The sequence below is a fragment of the Myxocyprinus asiaticus genome, chromosome 31 (assembly GCF_019703515.2).
Source record: "Myxocyprinus asiaticus isolate MX2 ecotype Aquarium Trade chromosome 31, UBuf_Myxa_2, whole genome shotgun sequence".
Lineage (NCBI taxonomy): Eukaryota > Metazoa > Chordata > Actinopteri > Cypriniformes > Catostomidae > Myxocyprinus > Myxocyprinus asiaticus.
In genome coordinates this window covers 36,496,225-36,509,502 of record NC_059374.1, presented here as the reverse complement: position 1 = coordinate 36,509,502, position 13,278 = coordinate 36,496,225, and the positions used below count along the sequence as shown (strand labels likewise).

At 41.2% G+C, this 13,278-nt stretch overlaps 1 protein-coding gene across 3 annotated transcripts in view; it reads right to left on the bottom strand.

The window, feature by feature from the left end:
* The window catches only part of LOC127422334 (kin of IRRE-like protein 1), a 60,311-nt gene extending 47,399 nt beyond the window's left edge, over window positions 1-12,912 (bottom strand). For 2 of the 3 annotated variants that reach the window (XM_051665781.1, XM_051665779.1), the window contains exon 1: window positions 12,279-12,912. Coding sequence is in view for 2 of the 3 variants with exons in the window: in XM_051665779.1 (XP_051521739.1) it covers window positions 12,279-12,318 (40 nt within the window). In the remaining variant the exon portion in view is untranslated. The remainder of the gene's footprint in view (window positions 1-12,278) is intronic. The other variant, XM_051665780.1, reaches the window with a different exon arrangement.
* Window positions 12,913-13,278: the final 366 nt, after the last annotated feature.

Sequence of the window (13,278 nt, the reverse complement as noted above, 5' to 3'; positions counted from 1 at the left end):
GGCCTCTTTGTCACTCTATTACTGACCAGTCTGCTTAAGTAGCTTGTGATTGAGGGACGCCGTTAAAAAGCTATCCATCACCTCCTTTTTAAGCTAGCTCAGTGAAAAAGTGAAGACACCAGACACACCCCTGCACTAAGATCCAAGCTTTTACACACACACACACACACACACACACACACACACACACACACACACACACACACACACACACACACACACACACACACACACACACACAGAGAGTACATCAGTGTAGTGAAGAGACTTAAAACTGTTTTGGCCATTCTAGTAGTACAAGATTCAGAAGAGGTTTCGAGGAAAATGTTATTGCTCAGAGTTTGATCTGTCATAGCCCAGCAGACTTCATGGAGTTCTTAATTATGTTTCATTGAGGGGGGCCTGGGTAGCTCAGTGAGTATTGACACTGACTTCCACCCCTGGAGTCACGAGTTCGAATCCAGGACCAGGTCTCCTAAGCAACCAAACTGGCCTGATTGCTAGGGAGGGTAGAGTCACATGGGGTAACCTCTTCGTGATAATGTGTGGTTCTCGCTCTCGGTGGGATGCGTGGTGAGTTGTGCGTGGATGCCATGGAGAATAGCGTGGGCCTCCATATGCGCTATGTCTCCGCGGTAACGCGCTCAACAAGCCACGTGATAAGATGCGTGGATTGACGGTCTCAGATGCGGAGGCAACTGAGATTCGTCCTCCGCCACCCGGATTGAGGTGAGTCACTATGCCACCATGAGGATTTAGAGCGCATTGGGAACTGGACATTCCAAATTGGGGAGAAAAGGGGAGAAAAAAATAAATAAAAAATAAAAAATAAAATTATGTTTCATTGAAGTATCCACTTCCTTAAGAGAAATAAAATGAGACAATTGTTGACATACAGTAAAAATATGGAGCTATAAAATTAAAGTGGATAGCATAGCTCAGATAATTTGACATTTCTAATGAAATCTCTGACTTGATTGCACTCCTCAGCATTTTTGGAAATCTGAGCACAATTTGAGACATTGAGGTCTCTTCTGAAACTTTAAAGGAGATACAACAGATTATTAGGATTTTTTCCCCAGGAGAAACAGCTTAAAAGCAGGGGAATTCAACAAAAGTCTCCATTTGATCTCATTGCTGTCTTGGACAAACTATTGACGTACTAATGAGATTATATTTTTTGTGATTCATCTTTCTTATAAAGAATATTCCCTAAAAAAGCCCATCCAAATTCTTCTGCCTGTGCAATTCACTCGTATCTAAACAAGCTTTCTTAAAACTACAGCTCCACCAAAAATTTACAAAACATTGACACTAGAAGCGAGATGTCACTATCATATGACAACCTTTCACATTTGCGACTTGTTTTCCAAGGGGCTTAATAAATCATCACTAAATCTCCTCGCAGCAGGAAGCACCTCTCAGTGAAAGTTGAATATCATGTCTTCAGGCAGTAAAGTATCTCTATCTGTCTGCTGCTGTTAGTGAGAAGAAGCTAGATACTGCTGGTCCAGAAGGAACACTCTTCATTCTTACCCATTCTGAGGTGGCCCTCTTTGGGACTGCTCGAAACCAAGTAGCACTGCTGTGTACCAAGTCAGCCTGCAGCCCAGAGCTAGAAGACCTGCTGCGTCGTCAAATACCAAAGCATATTTTTTCTCAGTTTACTGGTAAGGCTTTTTTGTTACACCTCTGGAACATACTCAATCCATTCGAAAAGGAAGCAAAAACAAGTGGCTTGTGGGTAAAGTACAAAGCAGTTTGTAGTAGTGCCAAGCCTTTATATTCTTGCTTATTCCTCCTCACATTAACCAGTTCGCACTTACTTGCCTGTACCAGTCTGCTTTTCTGCTTACCTACACAACCTGTCTGGCCATATCTGTTTATCTATTTGTCCTATTATTCTGTTTCAGATACACAAGTAACATAAATAAATGGTGGCAAGCAATCCTGCCCAGATTCCTTATTTGGAAAAATATGAATGGCAACAAAGTGTACAAATAAAGCCCTGGATCATGCTGCATAATGGATAACCTGCTGAACAAACCAGCAAATCTGTTCACCAGCACAGCAGACTTCATAACTACCTTAACTAGAAAGACATCCTCGGTCAACCAGCTTCAACAGAAAGACCAAGCTTGTTTACCAACTTTACCACCCACGTTTTGCTGTTGAACAGCACAGCTATGCTGATTTACTAGTTAGACCAGCACTAGTCTACTCTGAAACTACACTGACCTTTTCAGCAGGTTAGAGTAAGGTTTTGTAGGACTGTGGAACTTATTTCATTATAAAAGTGGCAACACATGCTAGGGCTTTGTGAAGTTCTAGAAACCTTACTCAATTTGAATATCAGATAACATTATGGTAATGCCATGTTTATCACCAGTCTAGCCATCCATTCTGACTCTTAACTAGGGTTGAATGATTTGGACAAATAAAAAATGTAATATTGTGATTACAATTTAAACTAAAAAAAAAAAAAACAACAACTAGAAAGTATTTTCTTTTAAACAAAATAAAGTCATGGGCAAACATGCTGTACTGCCAATAGAAATACTGTTCAAGAAAGAGGTCTTGAGTCCTCTTAAAAAGAACCAGACTAAATAAACAAAACATACAGTGAAACAGAATCCAATAATAAGTTATTATAAAGTAAAAAAATTATTTTGGAAATGTATTTTTAACAACATTAATCTAATTATTATTAGAAAACAGTACGATAATTATGTAATAATTTCTTAACTTGCATGCAGCATAGTTATGCGGCCCGTTTAAACCCTGAAGCCTTTAATTTGGCAGAACACCGAAGGAAGGCGTTTGTTTGTCAGTTGAGTTGGCAATGGCCTTTTAAAGCAGAGAAATGCTCTCATCCACTCTTCTGTCCACAAAATCCCCAAAAAGTAACTTTTAGCAGCCAAGCATATCTGGCGTTACACAAATGTGCAACCAATTAATATAAAGCGTTGTAAATATAACGCGCTCAGCTCTTTAGCCTCACGTGTACAGAGAACAGAGCTGCGTCATGCAGTAAGTGCAGCGAGCAGCACGTGTAGACTATTTACTTATTTAATTAAACCTCAGCCCTTGCGGTTTGATAATCGCACTGACATATCCCAATTTCTATTTGATGACGATTAATCGTTCAGCTCTATTCTTAACTCTGAACGACTAAGAGACATTAAATTTATCAAGGAACTTCTCTTTCCCTTTTTCTCCCTCTTTGTTCCTTGTATTCTTTGTCTTCTACCTTTCTCACTCCTTTTTATCTTTGTTCTTATCTGTGACTGACAAGTCCCCCACACCTGTGTTTACAGTGAGCCAAATCAGGGAAGAGATTTTCAAAAGTAACAGCCAATATCCTGCACAGCAACGCTGATCTGGCGCTTTTTAGTGTGTATTGTGTGTACAGGTCTCTGTGTGTGTATATGTGAACTTCCTCTTCAACTCCGCAGAGAAATGCAGAGGTTTGGAAGCCTCACTCAGACAATAGTCAAAGACCATTAGAGGGTTTTCTGTCTTTCCCTGCTCAGAGTTAGGCGCTGAAATCTGCAACAGCCCTCCCATAGCAGTAGAGCAAGTGGAATGCATAAATCAGAAAGGTCCAGGGGCACTGGCTGACATTACCTCACCGTCTGAAAGAGGATGTGTATCAAATTCAACCCATCAACTCCCCCCTCTCGTTGTTTCCCCTTTTATCCACCCAGCTCTGGCCAACCTGCGCATCCAAAGCTTCACTGCTTTGTTACGGCTTCATCATTGCCCCCAGGTTTCCGAATGCCCTATCCAGTCTCCTGTGTCAGACAGTCACTTTTTCATCTGGTATGTCTTTGTTACTCTGTTTCCTTCTTTTAAACTGGGAGAACAGATGAAGGGGTTCCTTTACACCAATACAAGGTTATCCATTACCTTGCGAGCTTAGATGCTGAAAGTTAATCTGTTTGACACCCCCCCCCCCCTTCCACTCTTCCCTCTCTGCATTGGCACACCTTTTTTTCATGCTGCATGAACTCCACACCTTGGCTAATCAGTTCTTTTTTAACCTTCCTCCATCTTCTCTAGCTTCCAAATCATTTGATCCTACCTTCTATTTTCCAAAGGCATTTGCTTGTTTTGGATATCTCCAGACCGCTCGATAAAATTACCATGTTTGGACACATGAGTGATGGCAAAAAGGTTGTTTGACGCTCCTTGACTGACACCCCTCTCTTGATAGCAAATTGGCCATCTTCCCTCTCGACCTCCCACTGGCATTCAAACCCATGCTGTAATATCCCAGCAATCAAGAAAAAAGCGAGAGGAAAGAGGAAGGCAGGGAGAGAAAAAGAAAGACATATATGCCTTTCTCAATTTCTTGCCCAGCTGTCTGAAAACTAAACACAAGTGCCTTTCACCCAATGTGGGGAAGCTTGAGCAAGGTCTTCTCTCTGGTGTGAAGTATTATGGTTAACGGTTGAGCTCACAATCACAATATTTGTGCTCACATTCCACTGGGGTTTCCAGAGAGGATGGACTATTTAGTTTAGGCATGTGAGTGTGAGAGAAAGAGAGAGAGAGAGTGACAGACAAACAGAGAGAGAATGAACACACAAATAGCTGATAATGAGGGTCTTCCTGTCTGCATGACAGTCTTTATGCCAAAGGCTCAAGTAGAGCTGTGCTAAACTGAGATCTGTTGTTTAAAATTATGCTCATAATAGAGTCAGGTATAAGATCCTGATTCTGCACAGAATTTAGGTACTGCGAGCCAAACTGGGGTCAATGTTAAAGGAATAGTTCACCCCAAAAAAGTTATAATTTACTCACCCACTTGTTGTTCCAAATCCATATTACTTTTTTTTATTCCACTGAACACAAAGGGAAATGTTAGGCTGTATGATTGTCTCCAAGACCTTTTAGTTGTATTGGATCTTTATTTTTTCAAACAGTGAAAGTGAATGGTGACTGAGCCTGTCTTTCTGCCTAATGTCTACTTTTGTGTTCCACGTAAATATGAGTTATACAGGTTTGGCATAACATGAGGATGAGTAAATGATGGCAGAATTTTCATTTTTGGGCAAATAATCCCTTTAAAATTAAAAATAAAATATGATTCCAAAATGTATTTATTTAGTTTTTTTTTTAGCTGAATGATATATTCAATAATATTCTACTTTCAGCTACATCAGGGCAGAAAGACTCTTTAATATATTGTGTTGCATGTTATAATTGGGATCTTAAATCGGCAGAACCTTTATTTAATTAAGAACAGCATTCAGCACCCACTCTTGCTCACTGATTCATACTTATCTGCTGAAACTTAAAGCAGCATAAATTTGATTATGGACTTTAGTAGCTCTAAAAGTGATAAGCATGGTTACACCAAGGTTTAACAAATTAAAAATGGGCCTTTACAATGTAACATGTTCTCCAACCTGGCCCTTGACCAGTTTGACACCCCTGTACTGGTTTGTAGAACAGTTTATACTGCAAATCAGGGGCAAGTTTTGATCCTAGGGCAGGTATTGGAGTATCACAGCGTATGTTATAACTGTGGCTTCCTTGAGTGCTCTTTTCTTTCTCTCTCAGGCACACAACATCTTCTGAGATGGAGTAATCCTTAATTAAGCAGTCAGGCTTTGACTAATCACCCTACAAAGGTCATGCAGTTTTAACCATGAGATGCTCATCTCAGCTGGCCCTCTGGCACACCCTTTAACTGTGTGTGTGTGAGAGAGAGAGTAACAATCAATTACTGTTAGCTGTCAGTCTTAATGTCCATGACTCATCCATGAATGTATGCATGCATCCATAACTATAACAAACACAAATCCCCAAACAGATAAGTAATAAGGAACATAATGTCAAATCTTGCCCAATGATTTGCTATACAACATTTATTCCCCTAAAAAAACCCCAGCAAAAAATGTACTAATATTCAATAAATAGACAGATAAAAATAATGAAAATTTTTCATAAAATAAATGGATTTTCCTACCGCAGAAAACATTCTCTTATATCGGGACATCTTTAAGACCGGGCTTAGGGATCTCGGCCAGAGAGGATATTATGAGCCAAGATATTGCTGCAACATGAAGATAAATTTCAATTTACCGTTGCTTTCTGTGTCACAGCAGGAGATATTAAATTTTGTCTTGGAGGACTGGAGGTGATAGTAAAATAGAAACCAATGTGCAGTCTACCAAATCCCAGTTCATTTTGCACACGCCTCTGTGAGAACACTTCCTTGCTGATGGTCATCCCAAAATGTGATTAATTTTTCCAGTAACAAGTGACACTTTTCTAATTTCGGGAGAAGAAAAAATGCAAGCAAAGTGCTTCTAAATATAGGAAATTAGTGAAATTGTCTCTCTTTCCTGGTGTTATTTAATGATTTTCTCCAAATTAACTCAACCCTTTGTGATCTGGAAGTAACATCAGCAGTAAACACTTTTTTTCCCACTGTATGCTAATAATGTTAATTATGTGACCCTATCGCCTACTGTATCTCATCAACTGAATAGAAATACACCCCCACCCAAAAAAACAACCCCCCAAAAAAAAACATTGTTGACAGGAATCCGCAAGGACACGAATGAAGAAGATAAAATTCCGCTCTAGGAGTCACCCTTGAACAACTGCGGCCCTGAAAAACAAACTGTCTGTTTGAATGTAACTGAAGACCCTCTATGACATCATTGCCCTCTTTTTCATTTCTCATCTAGAGGAGGAAGTCAGCACAATTGCTCTTTGTCTACTCGCTCATCTTTCTGCTCAAGGAAAATGAGGTGAGGATGTGGGTGGACAGAGATGAGGAAAAAACAATGGAGATGAAGGAGATGGCCTTGTCCCAGAGTGAGGAACAACTGGCCACCTTTCCTCTGGGCTCTGCCATTAGCTGTACGAGCTGGAGACACTGAGAGCTGATATCAGTTCTCAATGCCAAGATGCCAAGTTCTTTATCTATGGGCTCCTGCATTGGCAAGCCGATTACAGACTTTCCCTCCAAAACCTTCTCATTTGCTTCCTTTATTCCACTAACTCTCCTCAATATTTGCCAGTTTGTGTGCATGTATACACGAGTAGACACATATTTGGGGTGGGGGGTGTAAGGGGAAGCTGCGGAAAATGTGGGTTTGACCCCAGGGTCGCAGTCTTTCGCCTGTGAAAGATAATTAGACAATGCGGTTGTGTGTAGCATGTCTCGGGTTGAAGACAGAGAGAGCCATTGTTTCTAGACCTCCCCTCCCTAACAGCTGTATGTGTCATCAGGAGCACAGTTTGAACGGTATGGCGGGGGAAATTAGGGCGCGGAAAACAAGGATCTGTGGCCTCTTCTCCACAGGAGGTAGTGTACAAGCTAACTTGCAGATTTCTATCCCCTTCAACAAGATTTACAGTTTTTTTTTCATCTCACATATTTTATTTATATTTTTTGTAAAGAAAGGGTTTATAGCATTATTCGTTACTGATCCCCTAGGTCCTATTCACAAGCCTGAATGTCATTCACAGCATCAGTCCCTAGAATGTGTACACTAGAACGTTGTCTGGGGAGAAAATCTTGCAATTTGCACTCTGCTGTAAACAAAACTGACCTTTAAGTTGAATTTGTCTCTGAGCGCCAACCTGCCTCCATGTAAAAGAGCCCAGAGCACTCAACTGCTCGCAACCAGTCCATCTTGCTCCGGTTTGCAGAGTGCAAGCGAATCAATGCAGGCCAAAACTCACCCATATCTATGCCATATGCACATCTCCTAAATAATGCAGCAGTCTTCCCGCACCAGACAGATTCTGCTGCATCGGCGCTATTGTGAGCTGTGTGTGTCACACTCTCTCTCGCTCTCTTACTCTCAAACACACTCATCACTGAACTTACTTGCCTTCCAACTTTTACACTTTTTAACTTCTTTTCAATAAAGGAACGAGAGAGAGAGAGAGAGAGAGAGAGAGAGAGAGAGAGAGAGAGAGAATTTGAAACGTGAGGAAAGAATAAGATAGAGCTTGGTAATTATCTGTATTATTACCACTACTTTTTATAATATCCTTTCCTTCTTGATCGTTACACTAGTAGCTACTTAGCTTACACCCACTCTAACACACACACACAGCCTTATATTACACTCCTTAACATAAAATACAAACCAAGACTAACAAAAATTATGACAGAATTTACATTTTTGGTGAACTATCCCTTTAGAAACACACAAACAAAGTCACTGTTTGAGTCCCCATACAGTGTCCCAAGACATTAAGCTCATGCATTATACAGTGAGCTCCTAAAACAAACACAGAAAGCCACATGGCCAGAAATACCACCACACAACCCCACTCAATCTCAGCGCCCAGAAGTTCTCACCACTAATGGGTGGACCTGGGTGCAGGTCAAACTATATGTCCCTCTAATGGAGCCATCTAAAACATCTAGACAAGATTTCAGATCTGCTTGTTGTTTTTTTAAGGTCCTTTCACATGGCTTTTGAAAATAAATGGCAGTGAAAAAGTGAAAGCATTCCAAAGAGGTAACATATATGACTTTGTGTGTGCATCAGATGTGTTATACTACTAGATGTGCTTAGATACACAAAGGATCGGTCTCTCTGCCATCTTGTTTTGGTTTTCACACCACCATCGCCCCCGTTATGATAAGTCATGCGAATTGTCCAGTAATTACCGGCTGTACTTTGAAAGGTCATAGGCAAATGGGCTCAGAGTTATTGTTTGAACTTTGAGCATCATGTTAAAATGCTTGACCTGCACGCAACTTGGCGCCGGAGGTTGCGCTCTTGCTTGATGATGCGCTTAATAGAGTGCAATGCATTAGGTGACGCTGAAGTTGAGTCATGTGGAAGGCCCTTGAGACACACGTGTGTGTGTGCACATCAGTCTATGTCTATCAGCTATCAATGTATTCCATTTATCAATCTATAAATAGCTGATACTGATGAACAGTGCTGGAAATAAATGGAAGAAAAAAAAAAGTAGCGTGAATCAGAGAGTGTGTTAGAAAGCAGTAAGATTAAATAAAAGTAATACAATAATAATACAAAAAGGATGGCGGGTTATGTATTTCAACTTGACTTGGGAGGAAGGGAGCAGAAGGCAAAAGTCTTATGATCTTAACACTCTTCCTTTGAACGCAGACTTATGGGACTCACCAACCCCAAGACAAAGGTTTTTTTTTTTTAAAAGTGAAGTACTGGAGATTACTTGGAATACCAATGGCACAGTGCAGCGGAATTCCACTGGGAGATGAGAGGGACATTCTGAGAAAGCAAATTATGGCTGGGAGACAGAAATGACAGAGCTTTGGTATGGGCACACACATGAATATCTGGCACTAGGGGCTGGTTTCTCCAAGCCTCTGTCATGTTCTCTGCCTCAATGCCTGCTCTTTGCTACTAGTTCTGAGACTTAGCCTTGTCAGATTGTCTCAGTGTGTGTGTGTGTGTGTGTGTGTGTGGGGAGGGGGCAGGTTTGGGTGGTTTACGCAGAATTTTTTTTAGGCTACAAACTGGTAATTACAAGGGTATTATGCTATAAATGTAGTTAATGAGGATATTTCTAGTGTCCCCATAATTCAAATCGCTTAAAAAAATACTAAACAATGTTTTATTGAAAATGTAAAAATGCAGAAAGTTTTTTGTGAGGGTTAGGTTTAGGGGTAGGGTTAGGGTTAGGGGGTAGAGTCTATAGTTTGTACAGTATAACAACCATTATGTCTATGGAGAGTCCTCATAAGGATAGCCGCACCAACATGTGTGTGTGTGTGTGTGTGTGTGTGTGTGTGTGTGTGTGTGTGAGAGAGAGAGAGAGAGAGAGAGAGAGAGAGATAGAAAGTGAAGACAAACCAGAGAGAGACAGAGATGTGTGTTTGCACTTACATTTGGATATGTGTATGTCTAGGTGAGTGCATGTTTAAATGAGCATGTGTGGACAAGCTCTCTCTCTTTCTGTCTCTCTCTACCCATTGAATATATGCTACGGTATCTTATCCATGAGCCATTATTCAGAGGTAGCCGGTGAGTCAGACATGAGCTGGTGGTGGTTTTACCCTGCTTGTATAGATGTCAGGTGAGATGAGTGGTTCAGGCCCCGGGAGCCTCTCCGCTCCTCCCAAAGCAGCTGCCACCAGTCTGTCAAAAGAGTTGCTCCACTACATCCTATTCTTCTCTCTCCAACCCCCCCCCCCAATCCTTCTGTCTTACACACCCACTTAATGATGAGAAAAACTTCTAGAGGGTGACCAGGGTTATATTTTCACCCTAAATAGCTTAGAAACTCAAAATAATAAGCTCGGTACAACAAATAGAGAGTTGTTGCTGTAAAATTTGCTTAAAATAAAATGAACAGGTATAACATATACTAAGATAAACACTATGGCTAGACAAGCCAAAAGGTTTCTTTGCCTCTTAATGCCTAAGTCTACTTTTATGCCGCATATGTCATCATTATTACAATTTTAAAGCCTATTTGCGAACCAGACAGGCATTTTATTAACGTTTCAGTCTAATATATATTTCCCCTACAAGTTTGTGACGGTGCAAGGCATTAATTCAACACTTAAATTTAATTACTGCCTCCATCATTATCAATACGCCGGCCTCATTTATCAAAGAGACAGACAGACAGAAAGCAAAGCTTAACCGTCAATAAACATGTGTTTTTTGTTTTTATTCGCTTACTGGAAGCGTAGACCGAAAGCGCTCAGCTTTACTCGTGGTTACGCCTTGTTAATTGGGAGAAGAGACGCTTTTAGATCTGAGGGAGCCGGGGGATTTTGAAGCCTTTATCTCGAGCTGAATCAAAGTCAGCGTTAATAATACACCCAATGAATAAAATATTTGTTAAAAAGCGTGGAAACAACAGGCACACGGTGAAAATAGGCCAGGTTTGAGAATGCTGTACTACCCCGCAAATGAATCAACCTGCCTCTCTCACAGCTCACAGAATATGCAGAACACAGCGCCGCCAGTGGTGCGAAGTAGACAGTAGTAGAAATTAAACGCGCACTTTGCTAGTTTGAAAATAACTCTATTTACATGCTGTGATCCAGTGACATTTGTATTAATGCCATATTTCGGTTTTGTTTTTGTCTGACGCGTTACACTATGTCACTGCGTTGTTGCCACTCTCCATCTGAAACAAAGAGGCAGTGCGCTGAGTGCAGCAAGCGATAGCCAGCTCATTCACACCCGCATATATCGGGACAGCGAGAGATGCCCGCGGCCAATACAAAAAGTAGAAAATAATGAATAAATAAACACTGCGACGAGCATAATCTTTAAGATCCCGCACATTCCCGGCTCCCCAAAGACTGCATCGCCAAGTGTCGCACCTCTACCCGCGCACACAATTTATATTTATTTAATGCTGTTAAATTATTCTGTTTGAGAAGGGAGATGGTGTCTTCCTGATGGCGTTAGCTGTGAAATTATTAAGATGCGCTTCTTCTGTTTTAGAAGTAGAAGCCTGTGATCAGCGCATCTTCTATGCAGTAGACCTCTGGCTTTTAACACACTTTACCAATCCCATTCCACACCGTGCCCATTTCAGTCTTCTGAACCCAAGAAAGGTGTTAGCTGATAAATCCATTATCATGCTCACACCGGGCTTTTTCAAGTTCTTTCTTTCTTCAACTTTTCTTTAAGTGACTAAAGTGCTTCGCGTGCGTTGATCTCAATGAAAGGGACTCTGGATATCAACCTCAGGTCAACATGTCTCTCACGTAGTACAGTACAGCTTCAAGTACAGTAGCTATTCGTATACTGTGATGCATATCATTATTATAGTAAGAATGATGCTCAATGTGGTTGCTGCGGACATTAAAAAAAGTTCCCAAAGCATATCTCAATCATGCACGCGCACTCTAGCGCACATAAACAAAACACCTTATGGACGATATAAGGTCCTCTATGTGCCACTATGGAGTTTTGTTACACATCCACACAAAACAGATGGATAACAATTGAAAGCGCATATAAGATGCGCTGAACAGTAAAGCAAGCCACTTGCAGGATACTGGGGAAATCGCGTGTTGGACAAGTTTGATTCACAAATTAGCCTTGTTCGCATGTGGCGGAGTGCCAATACTCAAACATATCACCAGGGTCTCACTAGGACCTTATATCTCACAAAATGATTGCGTTAATTAAAAAAAAGGATCGCACCGCTGGAATCCGTTATTTCACCGCGTAATGATTAGCTTGACGCAGCGCGCAGCAATTCAATTAGCATTCGATCTTATTAGAATCGTTTTTGAAACCAGAAAACATTAGGATACATAAAAACAAGTGTCTTACCTGTTCCTAAAAGGCACAATGCGATGTAAAACGTCAACATCTTTCTTGAGTCTTCAACAGTTATCACGATCTGCAGTCCAGAAAGAAAGTGCGCGTCCGAAAGCTTCCCAGCGGTCCGTCAGCTCGCTGGCCCTCGCCCACCTTTTGAATAAGATACAAATTTCTCCGGACGGTTTACTAAACCGCAGAGTATGATAACCTCATATTACTGCCATCCGAACATAGTCAAAGCATTAATGGTGACCGTCTCTGATTCTGTCTTTAAAGTTGGGAACTTACTTTCAGTCGTTCCGTGTTCACTGGATATTCTCGATATTTAGCTCAAATTAATCAACGCGCAAGTTTTGTATCAATCCATGTTCCTGGAATAAATCCTCGGCTTTGATTGTCTTTGATTAGGGTGAAAGAAAAATCCCCGTTCCTCCTGATTAGCGGGGCTCCGCTCGCTGCTGCGACTGTGCGCGTTTCAGCACCACAAGCTCTTGTGAAAGTAGCTTCAGTATCCCACACATGAACTCTCTGTCGCCTCCTCTTACGCACAGTTCCCTCTGTATTGCTCCGTTCGTTTCCCACTCTCTTCTGATATGCCGAGGCAAGGCAATTATATGATCCGCACAGACTGTCGTGCTCTCTGAATGTGGACTCGTAGAATAAAGCAGGAGGTGCTTTTTCGCATGTGTCAGGAACCACGAGTTAGAGAATGAAGTCACACTCCATAGGGAGAGCCGTTGGCCTACGCCCCCAGGTCCTACGATTGGTTAAGGGATTAAAACTATGTGGGGGTTGCCTCTTAAACAGCAGGGGGTACTTGGTTAATGCGCCTCTGAATGATTAAACTGCTGGGGAAAGTAAACAGGTGTGTCTTGGAACAACAAAAAAGTCTAGCAGATGACTTTATGGGCTTTTGGGATTTTTCCTTTATAAATACACGACGCAGTATACATTTGATGTTTTTACTCTTTTAGATTATTTAATTTGTAAATCCACATGAAGATGTAAT